Below are 20,624 nucleotides of genomic sequence, written 5' to 3'. Positions count from 1 at the left end.
CTTCTGGAAGGTCCACGGTATACCTACGGGTCTCACTGCGTGAATACTTTCGCATTGCATATCTGCTTAGTAGTTCCGTAATTTTTTTGTTGCAGCAGACACATGCCTTATCTTGTTGCGAATATTTGCCCTGGTACGTTTTTGTCCTTAGGCAACCATTGCGAGCCTCAGATAACAAGGACACTTGCCTTTGTGTTATCGTACAGCTTTCTCATCTAGTTTATTTCTTCCCATTGTCGTAAATCTCCATGGTCTTTTTTTGTTTCCACATTAGAAAGCTTTAGGTTAGGGGACGTCCTTAACGTCTAACTACACGAGCGCTTTTCGCCTTTTGCCCGCACTGAAACACTGCGGCCACGGTCGGGAATCGAAACCGCGGCCTCGTGCTAGGAAGAATGCCACAGCCACCGATCCAACATGGCGGCTGACGTACGTGCACAGACTGATCCAACAATTTGAGCTCGTGGTTTAAATACTCAAGGCTGTTACGTCCGAGATGTTTGTCAACCTTGGCGTTCTTTCGCACCCTCTTACTTGTATTTAACTTTTTTTTTATTTGTTACACATACATGCACGAGGTACAAGAGGCTTCAGATAAAATATGTCACGAACCACTGCAAGCACTATGCGTGCGAATTGAAAGCAAAATTATTTTGGCTACACATTTCGTGTAACGTACACCCGTGAGCAAAAGTATACGGACCACAGGGTCACCGAAAAAACAGAATTTCTTCGTAATTAACACGCATATAAACGGCAACTGCTGGTGCACTAGAAAATTCGTAATGCGAAGTTTGGAATGCGGTTTTTACTTTCAAGTTGTATTCACAGACAGAGGAGAAAATGAGTTTTATCGCACAATCCCTGGTCCGTATATTTTTGCTCACGGGTGTAGATATGACACATACGAGGCTTCAGACAAGATGCACCCCGAACCGAAGCAAACGCTAAGTATATCTTGCCATCGCTATATTAAAAGAAAGCAACGAAGCCATCTTTCTTTGTTTGCTCTCTTTTGTTGAATTCGTCCCTTCGCTGACGTCTGTTGCTGCAAAAGGGGTCTTGCATAACGCGCACGCCTGGCGGCGATACAAGCTCCGCTTCCAAGCAGCACAAAAGGAAACTAAAAAAAAAGAAACAGAAAAGGATACGCTGACGAAAACACGTTCACCCGGCTCACCTGACTTTCGTAATTCTGAAAAAAAAAAGCGAGAAACAAAGTACGGAAAGTAAAATTAAAGGGGAAAGAAATGTCGCGGTTGACGACCGCTCCACATCCACGCACACTCCAACTCTGGGCTCACGCTTTAGAGAAAAGGACAGTAGGAATTCTGAAAGAACACCAAGCGCGTCATGTGAAGGCCAGTAAGATAACTTTGGGGCCACTTGCAGTTTCCATTTCTTTTTCTGTTGTTGCTCTCGCAACTTTCGAATCGTGCACTGACGCAAGAACAGAGAAAACAAAAAGCAGAAGCGACGTGCAAAAAAAAATATATTAAGCAAAATAACTGAGGTGTCCCCGTTTAGCGCTTCCAGCGTATCGTTTTGGGGCGAAAGGGAAACGTGCTTGCTCACGAGAATGTAGAAACGGCAACATGCGCGTTTTTACTACACGTACTTTTTTTCTACGCTTCGCGTTAAGGTCACGACAGCAATTCGCACATTACGCTACAAGCGGGTACCCTCTGTTGGGGGATGTCGTGAACCCAGAGGTGAAATTAGGCAGCAGGAAATAAACGAAAAAAAAAAGAAAGCAGAAGCGCGCGCGCGAATTCTTGCGCTCGCCACACTCGATTATGCGACGCCTTACCTCAGAGACGCGCATGCAGTCATAAATATGAGTGTACCGTTTAGTTGCCGTCGGTTCACTGACTCAGCGCGGCATTTAGGTCATGGTTTAGAATGCCACAAGAACACATTAGCGTACGGGTACGTCGGGATCGCGTCTTTTTTTTTTCCTTTCTTTTTCGTTATTTTGCTCTAAACACGTATTGCACTGAGGTATACTATATACTTGATTGTTCTTGGTGGTGGTGAGGAGGGATGACCGGCATTCTTTGTCTCTTTAATGTATATTTCCTCTCCACCATAGTTTTCTCTTTCTTTTTCTTCTAATTTCTCCCTTTCGGGGCTCTACACAACGCTGCAACCCCAAGTCTTGGGATTACGACAAAAAAAAAAAAAACTTCTTACGTTATTTATATAGAACTGTTTCTAACAGCAGATGCCGTTCTAACATGACGTTGGTCACAAGACCAGGGGCCGGCGAATCAAACACCTTCGTTCGTAGCCTAGCTCGTAGGCTGTATGTCATACGAACGAAATGCTTTGCGAATTAGACCCCTTTATTTAGGGCATTTATATGGCGAGATGTTTTTATTCAATTTATATTTATAGCTTTCCTGTATCCGCTTCTTACTCCGTTCTCGACATTAAGTGCGTAAAGTGCTTTAATAAATGAAAATATACGTGCGGATGCCATGACGTCAATTATCGGTACGCGCCCTTGTTTCCCTGGGATGCATGGCACAATGAAATTTACCATTGATCTTATTTTTATCGAAGGCTGGAACTAGGCTGTGGATCAAGCACCGGTCTCCACGACAAGGGTTTGCATTAAGGCGAAGACCAAGATATTGACACTGTCAATGCGAGTGGCATCGTCAAAATCTGCTTGTTCCTGGCAATTGTTCAACTGTAGTGATTTTCTTTTCTAGATGCCACAAGTTGTGTCTCCTCGAGTCACAGTCGTCTAAAAAAATAATTGAAAAGGAAGAAAGAAAGGGTAGGCAACGACCTGGCTGCACTCCGGGTGAAGGAAACAGATGGAGGAAGAGATAAGTTTGCAGATTGAACTGCTTTAATTAAAGCCACAACGACGAAGTTTCGCGTTCACTGACCTTCAGCGTCCTTCAGTATGGTTGAGAGAAGAAAAAAAAAAAAACTCGCCACTCTTTCTCCTTTTTTAATTCTCAACTACATGTTTCACAGCACCTCTAAAGAAACTGCGAGAACTTATAGATTCGAGTAACTCGCTGGAAATCGTTCTGCCGCGTCGCACTCTCACAGAATTCGAGAACAGCTGTATAAAAACAACACTTCTAATTCGGAGAAGCGCTTTTTTTATCCCTTCCTCTCCCGCGAATCTCGCACGATTCGATTCGCACTTCACTCGGTTTCGAAAGAGAAGCGCTATATCCTCGTCGCCGACATTCCGTAATCCCGACGTGTCGCGGTCTCTTTTCCTCTCTCTCTCTCTCTCTCTCTCTCTCTCTATTATCGCTAGTCTGTCGCGCCTTCGAGGAGCACGCGGGGGTGCCCGTCCAATGCTCGTATACAGGCTACATAGGGGACGCGTGCGGATAAAATACCAGGCCGCGTCATGAGCACGCGTCAAGAGCGGCGTCTCTTTTGTCTCGACGACCTGTTCGCCCCCCCCCCCCCCCCCCCCCCCTCGTGCCCCACTCTGAATCGGACGCAGACACGCTGCTATCGACCAAGAAATCTGTGTCACGCGAGCGTATACGCGCGACCCGCGAGGGCGCCGCGCAGAAAGCGACAGCGGACTTTCGCTAACACGCTTTCATTCAAGGCTCACATAAATGCGCTACGTATGTGTAGCAGAGAAATTGCGACACCTGGTCCACTCTTAAAGGGACAGTAAAGTGAAATATTAGTTCTTCTGCATCAGTAAATTACCTTTCTACAACACCAAACACACCACTCTTACAACGATAAGACGTTTGGTAAGCCAGAAAAAGCGCAAAAACGAAATACGGGTGGCGACGCCTACTTAAGTTCCCGCACCTGGGGGCTGTGACGTCTTCGATTTAGATGGCATCTTCTAGGGCCTACTAATTATATATAGCGGTACAGATTGACTACATTGTGTTCTAAAGGAACCAGATATTAAACATGGCAAGTTTCCAGAACCTTTACTCCGCCAACGCGGCCCAAATGAGAAAACATACTTTGGAATCCCTGACGTCACGGTGACGTACCGGCGCTGGGGTTTCGGCGCGAAATTAAAATACTGATACTTGGACCTTCATTTTCTCATCTAATATTCAAACTATCTTTTTGAAATGACTGCATGTAGAGTTCTGAAACAATGCTTCATTAGTATACACTGATTTATTGCTTCCGTTTAGTGTCCCTTTAACATGTGCGACTCTCACTTTTCTGGTGCGCTCGAGCTGGACGAAGCTATGTCATTGCACGGTACAGGGGCGTGTATATAGGAAGGTGCGACCAGCCCCACCGACCAAGAGTAATCCGCCACGCGCCTAAAACCAGAGGCATATCGGCTGATCGCGGACCGATATGGCGAACTGAGGAGCCGTCGAATTCACATGAACGAGGCGTCATCGCCGCGGTTTCCGACGCGCAACATCATCTTTTGTCATTGTCATACATTTTAGGGGAAAAAACAAAGTAATCAACTGTGGCTCAAAATACGTCATACGATCAGCATAACTTTTCCTTCCCAGCTTGACGTCCGATTTTTCTTGCATGAATGCGCGTGAAAGAAACATAAAATAATAAAACATAACAGAGGATCGTGCTCGAGGTCTCGCGTGTCCAGTGAGTGGGTAATGAGGCCACCGACTGATAAAAAGTTTGGGAACCACTATGGCCCGCGTTAACGCTCGGCACTGATAATTTCATCAGTGCTTAGCTCGTTAATTGCGTTCCCAATGCGGCGTGGTATAGATACATATGCAGCAGGCGGTGGGAAAGCCGCTGGATACGGGGCTGCCAGTACGCCTTGCCAACGTTCTTCGCGCAGCACGAAGGGCGTAGCAGGAAAGGCCATGGGTAAACACTTAGGCATTTGTGTATTTCTTGCTTTCTTTTTTTTCCCCCTGTTTTTATCCGCTACATGCCTCGGCGTTGCGTGCTGGAAAGGAAGAAGCTCCGCATACTTTTCGGGGCTGGAACGAGGATCATCTCGACGAACACGGCGCTAGAAAATTACGAGGTCCCGCTTACGTTCAACACAGAGTAGAACTCTCTCTCTCTCTCTTTTATTTTTTTTCTTTCTGTAGGGCAGGCTATACGAAAGGACCACACAGCGCATCTTTCTAACGAAGAAAACTTGCAAAGAGGGTAGTCGGTTTTGCATAATGACCGCAAATGACTCCACGGTCCTCTCGTGTTTTCACCGCGTTCTGTCCCGACTCCTTAATAAGCGCAATCATCAACTGTGTTTACGCACCGTACGACAGGTCGCTCGTGGCAGCATGCACGATTTCGGGCGCTTATAGCACTGACGTGCAAAAAAAAAAAAAAAACAAAGAAGAAACGGTACACGCACTTGAAACACGAACACAGGCGCGCAAAATGCACGCATTTTGCTGGCGGTCGTCAATTAAAGGAGTCTTTAGTTTCCCTATACAAGATGTGGCGAGTCGCACGATAAAGTTCAAATCAACCGCATTTATGTTAAACACTTCAGAGTGCAACTCCCCATCTTACTGTCCTGATTTGAATGGTTCTCTTCTGTCTCAATTGTATACCCCCCACGCGTGTCTCATCAACATTTGCGTCTCTCGGCTTTGTAATAAATTTCGAGAACTGCTGCCAGGCGTAGCTACGCAACTTAACTACAGTAGATTACAGTGCAAAGTGCTTGACAGACACAAATCCAAAAGAAAGGACTGTACCCTTACTATGCCACTTCATAATTTACCGAAAGTTAGAATGCTAGCCCAACCAGCACAACAATCAGTACTTCTGAAGGCCCTACGCATGCTAGGCCAAAAAAGTTTGACTGAGCGGTCGCCATGCCAATCCACCTGCCATGACATCGCTTACTTTAAGTTGTTTGCACGTCATCGTCGAGTGTACGTTTGACCACATAATTCACCATGTGTAAAGGACGCACGAAAAAAATATGATTGGTGCTTTCGTGCGGAAGCCACAATGAACACCAATCACTGACGGTCGCGGCGTGGACGCGCAAGTCGACCGAGCTTGAGGCATAACGTTAGACGAAGCGTATATCTGCTGATCACGACCATATGAAGTCAAAGAAAGCAAAGGGGGAATCGTTCGTTGTTTTAAGTCAAATGTAGAAATTATAAGATAAAGGGCAATGAATTTGGACGAAACAATCGACTTGTCGCCAATGGGAGGTGAAACCACATCGCTTCAACTGGAAGATGTCGGTTCGACTCCTACCGACGGCAAGTTGTTTATCCTTTCTGCAACTGCAATTAAAACAAACCGATAATTTCGCATATGCTTCCCTTCGCTTCCTCATGTGTCGGCTTCACATGATTGCGGCTAACACAAAACCAGCGTCTTCTGTTCCCTGCTCCTTCTCCTCGTTCATGTATGCTGATTAGGAACGTTCGGGTTCATACTGGTCCGTCATCCTCCTTGGCAAGTATTAAGCCACATGACTTCTGGTGCGGCATAGTAACTGAGTCCGTGTTCACAAAAGGCTCTTACGCTTGCATTAAGAGAAAACGTCAGCCAATCTTGATGCTAGACGGACTATTTAGCGAAGGAGGCCAGCCAATGGCAAAGAGCACTTACGAACGAAGAGCTTTGTGAATACGGCCTCCGGTGTTAAGTGTCAAAGCCTTGGACAAGGAGATGGGGAAATAAAGAAGACAAACACAGAGGCTTGGGTAAACAAACAAGATTCCGAATTCTCGAGTCGACAGAAATACGAATAGAAAGTTCGGGATCGACTGCCGCTCAAGGGGGCTGACAAAGTTGTCCTTCATGGGATGTTCACAAGCTACTGTCGAGGACGACTGAAACTCCGCAACGCGAAATCTCAAACCCTAAGATTTTGACAAAGCGCGTAAGTGGGCCCTTGTGCGACACCCATCAACAAGACACGTGCATTCTTCGCGTTCGTGTTTAAACATACCTGTTCGCGTTTTATTTATGCACAACCGTGCATTCCCTGTAGTGTGACGTAACGGTGCCTTCCTTAACATATTTACTCGGTTTCCGCGACCTGCCACTTTTACAGATCGTCCTGCATGAAGTATACAGTACCTTACACAAAAATTATGGTTCGTCATATTGTTTTCTGAGCAGTAGTTTTCATCTTGGTGAAAAGGAGTTAAAATACACATTTCTCGCATTTTATTAGGTTTATCTATAACAATCGTGCGCAGCATTAAGGCAGGCCTAATTCCTTGTGCTTTGGTTACGTAAAACTCAAGCAACCATTGTCAAATGGTCCTGCAGTTCAGCAGTGCAGGCCGGAGCCCGATACATCAATACTCTTAGCACAATACTGCACGAATATTTTTCTGCTGTCGATTCCGAGGTATCATTACGGTACTTGGCCGGACTCCTAACAGCATGAATCGTTCGTTTTGGTACTACCAAGTCAGAATAACCTCAATGTATCATTAGTGCAAGCTGACGCCCGCCCTTGATACGAGCCTCAAAAACTTCCTTAAAGAACTCTTCTGACCAAATATTCTGATGGTAGCATGAGAAGTTTGCTGTTATCATCAAACAATTGACTAGGCAGAGGAACACAAGCTCGTAATGCCAAAACTGCTGAAAAGTTCATCGAGTCGCGCGCATTGTGAATGCATTATTAGATGTTCCATAATGAAAGGTGTCGTCCACCATCACCGTTATCAATACCATCGTCCATTAACCTTCAGTTGTTTATAAAAGCTTCAGTTTTACACATAAGCTGCGTTTCAGCTTCTCTGCCATTTCCTGACGGGGGAGAAGTCCAGCCAGATTGAATATCTATTGTAAAACTTACCTGCGGGGGCCTGCTTGCACGGGCGTCTACCAGCTGGCACAATGACATGATGTCAGACCTCAGTGAGGTGTGAAAGTCAACAACCGTTTATCAACGGAGCAAATACGCTGCTTTTAATATAAAACCGTGAGTTTGCATTGAGAATGACTCTTTCCTACCACTAAGTTAGCTTGCGGCCTGTCGACAATCACGTCATCCGACAATTGAATATTTCGGCATAGCACATTCCCGACGAATAGGGTAACTTCAAAAAACAGAGCCATATCGCGTATATTAAATGACATTTCATAATACCAAGCGCGGATATAAGTTTTTAAGCGGCGTTGTACAGTCATGTCGTTTGTGATGCAGGAACCAGCTTAGAAAGGTCCACGAGTTCCCGCGGAACAAAAACAATAAGTAGAACGAAATCCGAGTGTGCCCGGCACATGTACACCCAGCAACACACACTCAATTCGGTGAACGCTCTGGATTAATAAAGTAGTCCGTTCAGTCACAACAGCCCCACAGGTCGACGACCAAGCAACCGGAACAAACTACAAAAAAGCACACCAAAGTGGAACGCCCGTGATTCCGGACCATTGCCGCGAACTATGCGCAGTGCAAGCTGTTCTGAACCGACCACGGCGTCTCTCTTTTTTTTTTCTTTTCTTGCCCGGGAGGTCAGAGTAGCAAAACAGAAATCACTAATAAGAAAAAAAGTTCCCGGACCAGACGGAGCAGCAACAACCCACCTGGTCCGGCCGGGCTTCATGCTGACGGCGTCTCGCTGCTGGCGAGCGAGCGCGGAAGAGCCGTGACGAACGACGCGACCGATCCGGCGCGGCTCGCAGGGACGATATCCCGGTCGATGACGGCAAGCTAGGGTAATCCGTGCGGCGCCTCTTCTTCGTCCACAAGCACAACCTCGGCGGCGGTGACGGTAGTACTCGAACAGAACTCGGTCGGCGACGGCACTGCTGACCGGACCGTTGCGGAGCTCACATGTCCACGGGGCAACGAACCACCACTCATCCGGGAGATGATGCGCGGCCGCGACACAGAAAACAGGTAGCGGGAAGCCACGTCCGCCGGCGGCGGCGGTAGAGCCGGTACTGAGGATCGAGGCTTACTTAACAACTCGGGAACTGCACAGGGAAAGAGAAGGTTCCGCGACGAACCACAACACTGAGCGGAGTCGGTAAGCCTCCTCCTGCTGCTGCTGGTAACAGACGTCTCTCACCAGGAATCGCACCGGTCCACAAGTATTCCCGGCAGAGGAGCGGGCAGCAGCGTCCGGAAAGGCGATAAAAGAAAGGCAATGCACCACACGCGCACTATACTGTCGATCCGACACCTTCGCGGCGAAGCACGCAATCCCAGCCGGGGATGGACACCACAACACAGACCGTGCCGCCGCGGATTCTCACAAGGGCGAGCGAGACGACGACCGGCCGCCAGCTAGCCAGCCCCCCGTCAGCAGCAGCCCACTTCCCCCTCACCTGTCCTGCCGAGCTCAGCGGAACACGGCGGTGTGCGCTGCCAGACGTGCAGCCAGAAGGCGAGTAGGTTGCGGGCCGAGAGCGCACCGAGGCAGAAGACCGGAGAGGGGGTCACGTGACTTCCACCGGCACCGTCCGGAGCGAGGGTAGAGTAGCGAGGGGGGGGATAGATGAACGTACAGCGAGAGGAGGACTGGGGGGCGAGGAACGAGTATGGGCGTGGAACGTTGGTGGCAGCGGTGCAAAAGAAAAGCGAAACGACCGCTGCTCTCGGTTCTACCTGCGAGCTTTCTTTTGTGTACGCAGCACAAACGCCACGAGGTGCACCTTGTGGAGAAACCTCTGCTGAGTCGGCTGTTGGCTGGCCCACTGGAGGGAGGCGAACCGTCGGTCGAGAGGGAGATCGGAGATTTAAAAAACAAATGAAGAGCCCGTGGTCGTATTTGCGCAGACACAAGTGCACTCACATGACTTGCCCCGTAGGCCCGATGACAGTGCAGCCGCAGCAGCAGCTGGTGGAGCACGAGAGGAAGTGCACGTACTCGAAGCGGCGCCGACGCGCGCGAATTCACTGTGTGCGCCAGGCAGCTAAATGTACACACCGCGTTGCCGCGGCTGCTGAGCCAACCGGCGGGGCTCAGTGCGCCCTTCGATTGACCCAATGACTGCCGCCGCCTTTGAATACACAACGAAGAACTGCGTGCCTTTCGTGACCGCGCAAAGAGCAGCGGGTCGGAGAGTTTGCGAAGAGAAAGTCGGAAGAAGGACGGTCCGACGAGGCATGGATATGGAACGTGCGTAGGTGCGATCGTGTATTTTATATGCTAGCTGTTCCGGACAGTCTGTGCGAGTGCGCATTCCTATAGCGTACGGCGTGCGGACCACGACGGGTACTTCTAAGTCGCAAATGAAGCAAAGATTCTTAAAACTCTCGATACAGGAGCCTTGAGCTCTACTCTATTTCGCGCGTACGCAGGTCATCGGTGTTATCGAAAGCATGCGCGTGTATCTCCAGAAGTTATGAGACAAGTCCAGCGCGTTTGCGAGTGCAGTCCTAATGTGCCCTGTAAAAATTTACCCAATTCTCTCTCCATTTTCTCCCCTGATGGTTACAGCCAAAAGAGGGGGAAGGCCGTACCGTTTATTATATATATATAAAACAGTTTCAACAAGCAGCGCTTTGGAACTCTCTCAAAGAAGAAAGGATAACAGGACAGGAAGGAAGCTGAAAGAGGTACATTCCTGTAGACTTGTCCGTTTGCAGAGAGAAAAAAAAAAAAGATTCCTTCCTCCAGCCAATTTTCTTTTCTCTTCTAAAGCGCTGTCTTTTTCTCCCTGACCACTGGCAATGTGGGCATCCCCAGAAATTTGTATATGTGTGAGGTTACGAACAATGGTATACAGCTTCAGAATTCGTTTCATAAGTGGGTGGATGGCGATACGTCTTCTACTGCTGCGCGACCACGAATGAATGGCCATGGGAATCCTAAACGTTGACGTCATGGATCTGGGAACGTGGACAACAACGCTGTTCTAATCGCAAACCCGTAGTGATGAAGTTATCAACTTCCTTGAAATGAAGAATGTAGGTCAAGTCCTCAGTCCGGAGTAAAAACGCACTTCCCGGATGGATGGATGCATGGGTGGATGGATGTATGAGTGGATGGATGGAGAGAGAGGATGGAGGACAGGACGAGCGGTACCACTAGTCCTGTCCACTCTTCCGTGTTACGTCCCGTCTGAAGTCGCGGTTCTTTTTCTCTTTAGACTTGTCGGACCAACTAACCGAAAGTTCCTCCATCTTAAACCCAAAATTCACTTCGCCCACCCCCAAAATTTGGGTAACCCACCCTCCAAATTGCCTTTGCCCAAATCAAGCATGCATGACCAAGTGAAAAGCGTCGAGCGGAAGAGTGGTACTGCTTTCGCATTCAATGCACATAAGGAGGCTCAATTGCCCATGTAACTTATTTTAAAGACCGTAGTTACTGCACACTTTGAACTTTGAGTACACATTACTTACAACCTTCAATTTTATTTCGTGAAATATGAACGAGGTAGCTTTTATAGTTCATCGAGGAGGACACCGGGCAAACCGAGTACAATCTTCGAATCACGCACGGAAACTTATCGAAAAAGGGAGGATTCAATAATTCTTTCCAACGGTTCTCTTCAAGCTGCACAAACATGAAATTTTCGCCACACAGCAGTATACACTGGACAGCATTCCCACTAATTCCACTGAATTTGAAGAAGTTGTCTTGTGGAACTGTTTTGCGACCCTGGGAAAGATCGCGGATAACGGCGGATACGTCATGACACTCTCGAACGCTTGAATAACTCCCCACAAATACTGTGCATAACCTACAGTGATTAAGCATTTATATTAGGTCCCTCCCATCATGCGTCCTATATATATATATATATATATATATATATATATATATATATACACATACAAATTAGGATGCAAGAGTTAGAGTCATGGTCGGACCATTCGTTCTTGTCTGTGATCTTGTTTTACTGGTTCTCAATATACGCTCTTCCAACAAAATTAATTGAATACCAAATAAGCGAATCAACCATCGTTTTTTAACGTAATGGGTAAACATATTCTCAACGTCACAGCTATGAACGTGCCGTTCGCAACAGAGGGCAACGTCAGCGCTGTGTTAATTCGCGTTACCGCCGTTCAACATCTGCGTGGCGTGCGACAAATGCGGTGCAATGCGCTTTTATCGTATTCATGAAAGTACCGCTACTAAAAAAAAAAAGAAAAGAAAGCAACACGCTTTCGTTCACTCAACGGCGGCAGGCTTCGAATATATTTAACATATACGCCAGCTTTCGCTCGAGTGTCATGGGAAAACGAAGCGTGCACCATAATCATTCATTAACAATGTTAATAATGCAATTATATATGCGGCCACTTACTCGCAGAAGGTGGGCAGCCTTCATTAGTTTGTAACATCCGCAGTTATTATTATTCTTTACCAAAGAGCAAAATTCGGCGATAATTAGTCAGCTTTAACTCGGTTTTCGTTAATTTTGTTCGGGCTGCAAAAATCTAACTGATCGGATTTTACCCGATAACGAAGGACCCTAAATATATATATTTATCAATAAGGCTTCGACAATGGCAAGTTGGTTTCACATCGTTCTGTTTATACTGTGCTGTTCACAAGGACAAAATAAGTGAAACGGACACACAACTGCGCACTGCTTTCAACTGTTTATTATTCGCATGCACACGTCAAACGTATACAAGATAGGGTGACGGAAAGTGAACACAAAACACCAGATGAAAGTTGAAAGTGGAAGTCATTTAAACACATTTTATTTCATAATGACAAGTGTTGTTTGATCTAACGATCGTCCATGAATCTAAATGTTGCTTTTCGCAGTGCCACAGAACGTGCGCTAACGTGGTTTCCCGAGTAATTTTTCAGCATGAAATAAATAAGGATACAAGATTTTATGCGCTTTTTTAAAGTCTTCAGCAAGCCAATGCCTTGGTCCTATAGAACTCTAAAACCCAAGGGAAAAAACAGTCACAGTAAGTTAACCATCAGATCCAGTGTCGTAAATAATTTCATATAATCTATTTTCTAGAGCCAGTTTCAGTATACAGTAATGATACTGTATAATGACGTCACGGCACAATATCTCCCTGGGAAACGAAACCGTACCGGACCGGAGCTCAGTGGCTTGTCGCTATTTATCTAGGGCCTGGTGGTGTTGCATATTATGTAACGACAGAAATGAACAGTCTAAAATATCGTGTCAGTCTTTATTTGCTTTTTGGTATACATGCTTTCACTATATTTTTACTGCATTTTTTACAGCTTCGTAAAACAAGAACAAAAGATAAACCGGAAGGCGGGTGGCGACGCCACCTTGAAGTTCCTGAAACAGGACACTGTGACGTCATAGATTTTGGCAGGGTCATATGCTCGGGCCTAGTTAACCTTTTTTTGCCGGTAAAGAGTCACTACATTGCATTCAAATAGAACGAAATACTGAACCTGGCATGTTTCAAGACGTTTGAGTGAATTGTAGCGGCCCAAATACGTAAGTGTATGTACTTGGAAATCGCGGCGTCATGAACCAGGTGTTCGAGCGAACACTTTATTTTCTAAAGGTTGCCTGTGGCAGATAGAACAATTCTAGTCCATGAGCTGGTATGCTCGGTGAGGCAGACGTTACTTGCACAAACAATCGAAATGCATGATCGGTTAATTAAGAAAAAATCACTCATTTAGTTTTTAACGAATTACCTTACGGTCCATATTGCAATTTACAAATTATGGTTGTGGAGTTCGCAAGGCGGTTAGATCCCACTTGGAACGAATTCTCAGGATGACACCAGTTTCGAGATAATAATTCCCGAACTTTGCGGAGAAATATGCAATTGGCGTTCGAGTTACTTTAGTAACAAAACATCGCTTTATTCATTCATTATGAATTCATAAATACGTTTAAACACTTTTGAAAGTGTTCGCTCAAACACCCTGTATACTGACGTACGGGTGAAGTTCGTGCGCGAAATGAAATAATAATTAAAAAAAAACATTGACCTTAGTATTGAACCAGTATTTTGAAAGAATACCCTATCAGTCCAAACTAAATGTTCCTTTTTAGTGTACTTTCAACGTCAAAGTTTCGACTCAACACGTCAGCCCAGACTGAACGAACTGATAATATTTTTTGTGCCTCTAAAGGATACGGTAAAGTGCGTCATAGCGCAGGGAAACGTCTTCTACGCACACTTCAAGTCATTCATCATCTCCAGGTGATTCCTCCCAAATAATCCATGCCAGCCGTAACTATCTGGCAGAAACTGAGCTATAGTCACATATTTTACTACGTATTCTAACAGCTTACAATATTGTAAAATTTGATTTATAGATACCAGTCCATTGTTCATACGTCCTCAATCAGGTTCACTCCTTCCCAAGGACAGTAATGAAACGGTATAGTAACGAGCGCTCATGTGTAGGTCGTGGGTTCGGTTCCCGCTGGCGGTAAATTGTATTTTATTTCATCCCACTTTTTGTTCTACAGTGTACAATACAAATTAAAAAAGAAGAACTGCAATATTCCTCTATGGTGCCCTTGGATTCATTGCCTATTCGTTTCATATGTAATTGCACGTTATTCAGATTAGAAGACTCAGACTCACTTCTATGGCCAAACTCACACCCAATCGGACTGAAACTCACGACTTAGACACGCGGGTCAGTTAGATTGAGTGAGTCGACTAGCGGGTTCACCGACTTATGAGATATTGCCTTCGGGCCTAATGCCGCTCCGCATATTTGCGCTTCTGTTGCAACACCTATGCTGCGCAGATGACCTCTGCGGGCCAAACGCTGCCGAAGCCCAGTCCCAGAAAGCGTTCTATATGCATCCTCCTGCGAATTGTGCAGCCCGTCCCTTATACCTTTCGTAGACGTCCTGCCTTCGTGCAACATCGCTAGGCAGCGCTTCGGTGTGGACCAGTTCTGGTAGACGGGACAGTTGGGAAAGTCAGGACTGTGAAACATATTACTGCAGCAACAGACGGGAAGCAGAGAGCGGATAGAGACACCACAAAACGCTGCGCTACAACCATAGGCGCCGACTACTGGGGAGGGGGGGGGGTGCTCCAGGGCCCCCAGCCCTCTCCGGAGTTTTCCAAAAAAAGCAGAGCCGCCCCCCCCCCCCCCCCATACGCCTACAATGTCACTTCCAGAGTTTTGTCACCAACATCATAAGCCTGTCTCCCGCCTCACCCCCCCCCCCCCCAAACACACACACACGCCTAAAATGTCATTGCCATAGTTTTGTCACCCACATCATTTGAGGTTTCTTTTGAGCTGCATCGACCTTTTCACTCAAAATTTTATTTTGGCTAATAGCTTGCTGTATCAGTGTCGGCGCGGACGTGCACGGCTTTTAATTCATACTTTCGCTTTATTTCTGCAAATCCTGACAATAGGAGGACAAGCGCATTAGAAGCACTAGCGGCGGCTGTCTCATCCACATTTTCTCACTTCAACATTGTTTTAAATTTGCACTGTAAACACCATGCAGATACACAATATATTTAATATATATATACACACAGGACAAAGTTTATCATATTTTTCAAAAAGAAGGTGGTAGCCAATTAAATTTTTTTTCTCAAGGTATGGATAGCCTATGCCTAGAGAATGAATATGTTGCTGTATCTCCATTTCGCTTCAAATTTGTTTGCGTGCTTTTTTTACCTAGGAAAACACCTGCAGACTTCAGTGACCCCTTCAGCAGTCTTTTGTGTCCCTGTGCATAGTGTCCCTGTGCATAGTGTCCCGCCCACACGTACTCAGTGCTCTCTCTCCCTTTCCCCTTCCCCTTTCCCTGTGCATAGTGTCCCGCCCACACGTACTCAGTGCTCACTCTCTCCCTTTCTCCTTTTTCTATTCCCCTTTCCCCCACCCCCAGTGTAGGGTAGCAAACCGGATACTCTTCTGGTTGACCTCCCTGCCTTTCCTATCCTTGCTTTCTCTCTCTCTCTCTCAGCAGTCTTTTATCAACGGCGTGTGAAATGCACATGCATGATATGTGTCTCAGTATTGCTTCTCTTTCCAGTAAGCAATGGTAACTACTCACAAAAATGAAGGAAAGAAAGTTCTTCCAATAACCTACAACATTTATTAGGGATGTAAATGTCGTCACTTGCACGCAGATGTCATAAACATATAGAGGGTGTCCCAATTAACTATCATGCACCCAGATTTAAAAAAAAGCAATTGCGTTACTCGAAGAAAATCTATTGCAAATTTTTTTCCGGTACAGTGGAGTAGCTGCCAGTAATTTTTTTCATTACGGACATTTAATTAGATAATTGCAATTATTTATCTAACTCGAGACGTACTATCCTGATGGTCTAAGTGTCAATGAGACATTTGTAGGCACAGCCAAGGGACATCTAACTGCGGTATTTTTGACGACGCACTAATTACGCACTAATTTTTTCCGACTAATAAATAAACCCCGCGAAATATTAGAAATACCACGTGACAGCGCTCCCACCCACATCATAAAGCATTCCTGAGCTCCCTCTGAGTTATCCAGAATATGCATAAAGAAAATAAAGAAAAAAGAACATCGTGATCTAGCTAGTTTTTTATCTGCCGCGCCCCGGCTGAAGTAACACGTCGCGTTTGGTGTTAGTTTGAAACAAGCTGTGACAGCTGTTGTCTTAGCGTAAAGTACACGGATGGTTTATTTATTTCTTTGGGGGGGGGGGGAGGGCACAAAACATGTCGCCACAAAAGCGAATTCACAACGTCAGTGGAAAGGTTTAAAGGTGCGCTTTGTTTCATCTCAGTCGCCATGTCTCTCTCTGAGAGCAGAAAGGAAACCTGATCGTTGCCTTGGGAGCTGCAAATGGCAACGAAAGGAAGACCGCAAATATATATATCAGTCATGGAAGTGTGACGGTAGACCAAACGCATCGACGATCATCAGAAATTATGAAAACCTGAGAGAGACCGGCAGCTTCCAACAACAGCGGTGAAGGACTCAGTTTTTGAGTCCATAGCCTACGCACGGATGTTCAAGCATTTATGGCCTCAAAGCCTCATCCGCTAGCGTGCAGGACGTGGCAGTCCAGGTACCAATTTCCAAGTCATCCGTTTGGAGGATTCTAAATGACTCGATCTTTCACCCTGTGGTGTTCACCCGCGACGCTCACGGCGCGCCGGACGACCACCACCGCGGGTTCGAGCACTCCGAGCCGCTAGAATGCGTGCAGGGCACCGCGCGCCCGCGCCTGCTCCGGCCCGCTCCGTGTGCCGACGCGCAGCTGCGCGCGTACGCGCCCCGCCGGCCCCCCCACAGCTTAGGGGAAGGCGAGACCGCGCGCGCGCAGCAAGGGAGACCCTAGGCAAAGCTCTCAGGAAACAACAAAGAACATTTATTAACCTGGGACTTAATACAAACACACGTTTTAACATAACACAAAACATAGCCGAATGGTCGCCGGTGGCCGCTAGAATGGCGCACCGCGACAGAGAGATAAACAAAGAACAAAGAACCCCCCCAGCAGAAGAATTTGCCTATCCTTCGGTCAGCGCCTGCCATCGTGCGCCCCACAGCAGAGAAAAGGGAAATAGAGAGAAATGACAGACGAACAGACGGGGGCACGATCGGCAGACGCTGCCTCAGGACATCGAGACGACGGAAGAGTGCGCGCACGCCCGCCGAGGCCGGGACCCCGACGAGCCGGAGTAACCATCGGCCGGCGGCGGACAAAGAGGGCCGCCGCCGGCAGAGAAGGAACACGTACGCACCTTCCGACGCCCCGATGTGGTCTCCCCGGGACCCGTCTTGCGCGCGCTTACCCGGAGTGCACGCAAGCCGGGCCCGAATCCCGCCAAAATGTCGGCCAATGGGGAAAGCCTGTTGACCTTCCCGTGGGCGGGATGACAGCAGAGTGACAGTGTTTTATGACCCGCTGCCACCCCGTCCAGGCAAGGGGGAGAGGGACACGGAGCCCCCGGCAAGACAACGCAACGGCCAGGCAAGGGGCAGTGGGACACGGAGCCCCCGGCAACACAACGCAACGGCTACCACCGCGAGAACCGGAAACCCCACATCCCTCCCTCCTTAAATGCTCCCTACCAGTGCGAGGCCGTTGGCTCCGATGTCAGCCAAAGAAGAAAAGAAAACAAAGAACAAAGAAATAGTAATTACATTGCCAATACCGGAGCCACCCATTGGCAGTCCGAACCCAAAATCACCAGCCCCCAAAACATAAACAAAAAGACATCAAAGGAAGAAAAGCAAGCTACTAGAACAAATCAAAATAGGGACGTCTGAGCTACACAACACCAACACAAAAGAAAGTCCACACGAACCCACGCCCCAACGCGAACATGCAAAACAAAAGCATCCACTGAAGAAAAGGCAAGAGCAACAACAAAAAACAAACTCTCAGAGACACAACGATACACAGACACAAACGCGGACAAGGGAAACGACAAAACGTTGGCCCACACAATCAATCAAAACACAAGAGAACAACAGATGGCCAAGAAAATGTACAGAGAATGTCCGCGTTAGAGCACGAACAAAGCCCGCATGCCACGCGTGCGACTCCAAGCCACTTCAACGGCGTCCGGCAACGGCCTCTGGTGCCGGTGCCTCTGGCGGTGTCCCCTCCACGGTACAGCCATGAACCGCGCCAATTCTTCGTGACCGCACAGCCCGATCCACAGCCCCGCCGTCGCCAGGCTTCGATCCAGGTCGACATCACCCATCGACGCAACACGGCAGCGAAAACACACGCGGAACATTCTCGAGACGCAAAACACATAGATACAAATAAATGACTAACACAAAAGCAACACGAACCATACCTAAGGAAACTCGTACACAAAAGCAAAACAAAGACGGCTAGGTAAGACACAGAGAAACAAGTAGCCTAACGAAGAAACACTGAACAAAGGAAAAACAAGGACAGAGGAAGACGGATAGCAGCCTGCCTGATTGCAGCGAAGTGGATAGATGAGAGCTTTTTGAACAGAAAGGGGTGGCTGATCCAAGGTGGTGGATCCGCATAGGCATGCCTCATCTCAGTATAGATGGTTACTCCGTCTGAGTTCAGCCGGACACAGTAAACGTGGTCTTCACTAGCACGATGACATACGACTTCGACGCTAGCGGAAATTCCTTCCACGGACGCACACTGTTCATCCGCGACACCAATCAAGATTGACTTCGAATACGCGATGTCTATGTGATGAACAGACGTGGAAGGTTCGGCGATAGACGAAGAGTCGCTCCACGCCGGGTCAAGTCACAGCGCGAATCGATTTTATCGAAAACCTTGGCGCTGTGATGACCGTGCGATACTTGCCGGAGTGGCGCTAATTCGCGTTTCTCCGGCGCCGGGGGTTACCATTAAACGCAGCTTTCACCTTGCAGTGTTAGCCGGTGGCACGCGATCTTCATCGGCCGAGCTCGTTGTGACCCCGCAGAGTGAACCCACCCGGGGCAACAGCGACACACGCTGTATCCGGCCCCGCGCGCCCGTTGCAATACCAGCAACGCTACGGCGCCCGCGCCCGTGCAATACCAGCCACGTTCCGGCGCTCCGCCTCCCTGAGGCCGTCGAAGAACTATTTACAATTATTTACAAACGGGTCACTCTGCGGTCCCTTCGGCGCTCTTCGGGCCGTTTAAAAAAAAATAGAAAAAGACGATTCCGACACCCTTTGGTGGGGGTGGCGGGTTTCGTTCCCCCGGCTGGCTTTCCACCCGGGCTGTCCTCCCCGTCATCGCCGCGGGGTAGCGGGGGAGCGTCCCCTTCTGCGCGCGCGACGGAGGGATGCCCGGGGCGCTTGCCTCTTCGCGGAGCGGGCCTGTTTCGTGGCCTTTGTCTCCGCTCGGCTATGTGCTGCCAGCTTTGCCCTCAATTGGTGGTGCAGAAGGCACCACCACTAATCGGTCTTCCTAAAGATGACAGAGGGCATATTAATAGTGCGTCAGCTATCATGGCTTGAATTTTGCGAGGAAAGGCGCGCATCAACTGAGAACTGCCGGGCATGCCACTGAGCCGCGCCAACAATAGCAAAACCGAGAACTTCTGCAGAGTTAGCCGGCCTTAGAGGCACTGTACCCGAGCAGTCCGCGCAATTAGCAGCCGCCAGAATGGTAATGATGCTAGAGACCCACGAAAATCCGTCGGACTCACCGAATCGTTGAGCAGATGGAAGGACGGAAAAGTCAGCCCTCCCGGTACGAATCGGCGAGACCTCCGGCCCCGCATGGTCTCCACAATCGATGACGACTGCAGCATCTTGGCGGCCACTTGACTCCTTTACTCGTCCGCGCTTCGCAGCGAGGAACTTCGAAGCGGTGGTCCGATACGCTTACCACGCTACATTTACTGAGGCAAGGTATGGCAGAAAGAGCGAGAGGAAAATAGAGGAATTCGGCACACGGGGGAGAGACATGGCTCGGTTAACAAAGCACGTTCGCAACGCAACCTCAGCAACGCAGCGGCCCGGACACTCGGCCAGAGGCTGATTGGGCCCCTGGCCCCACGTTGGGCGCCATTTTGTGGTGTTCACCCGCGACGCTCACGGCGCGCCGGACGACCACCACCGCGGGTTCGAGCACTCCGAGCCGCTAGAATGCGTGCAGGGCACCGCGCGCCCGCGCCTGCTCCGGCCCGCTCCGTGTGCCGACGCGCAGCTGCGCGCGTACGCGCCCCGCCGGCCCCCCCACAGCTTAGGGGAAGGCGAGACCGCGCGCGCGCAGCAAGGGAGACCCTAGGCAAAGCTCTCAGGAAACAACAAAGAACATTTATTAACCTGGGACTTAATACAAACACACGTTTTAACATAACACAAAACATAGCC

At 48.2% G+C, this 20,624-nt stretch overlaps 1 protein-coding gene across 1 annotated transcript in view; it reads right to left on the bottom strand.

The window, feature by feature from the left end:
• The window catches only part of LOC135902931 (harmonin-like), a 179,010-nt gene extending 169,739 nt beyond the window's left edge, over positions 1-9,271 (bottom strand). The window contains exon 1 of the mRNA XM_070535803.1: positions 8,485-9,271. Within this exon, the coding sequence (XP_070391904.1) occupies positions 8,485-8,504 (20 nt within the window). The 5' untranslated portion in view covers positions 8,505-9,271. The remainder of the gene's footprint in view (positions 1-8,484) is intronic.
• Positions 9,272-20,624: the final 11,353 nt, after the last annotated feature.

This window comes from Dermacentor albipictus, chromosome 3, assembly GCF_038994185.2.
Source record: "Dermacentor albipictus isolate Rhodes 1998 colony chromosome 3, USDA_Dalb.pri_finalv2, whole genome shotgun sequence".
NCBI classification, from domain to species: domain Eukaryota; kingdom Metazoa; phylum Arthropoda; class Arachnida; order Ixodida; family Ixodidae; genus Dermacentor; species Dermacentor albipictus.
The sequence above is the reverse complement of the archived record's forward strand: the minus strand, read 5'-3'. Positions and strand labels throughout refer to the sequence as shown.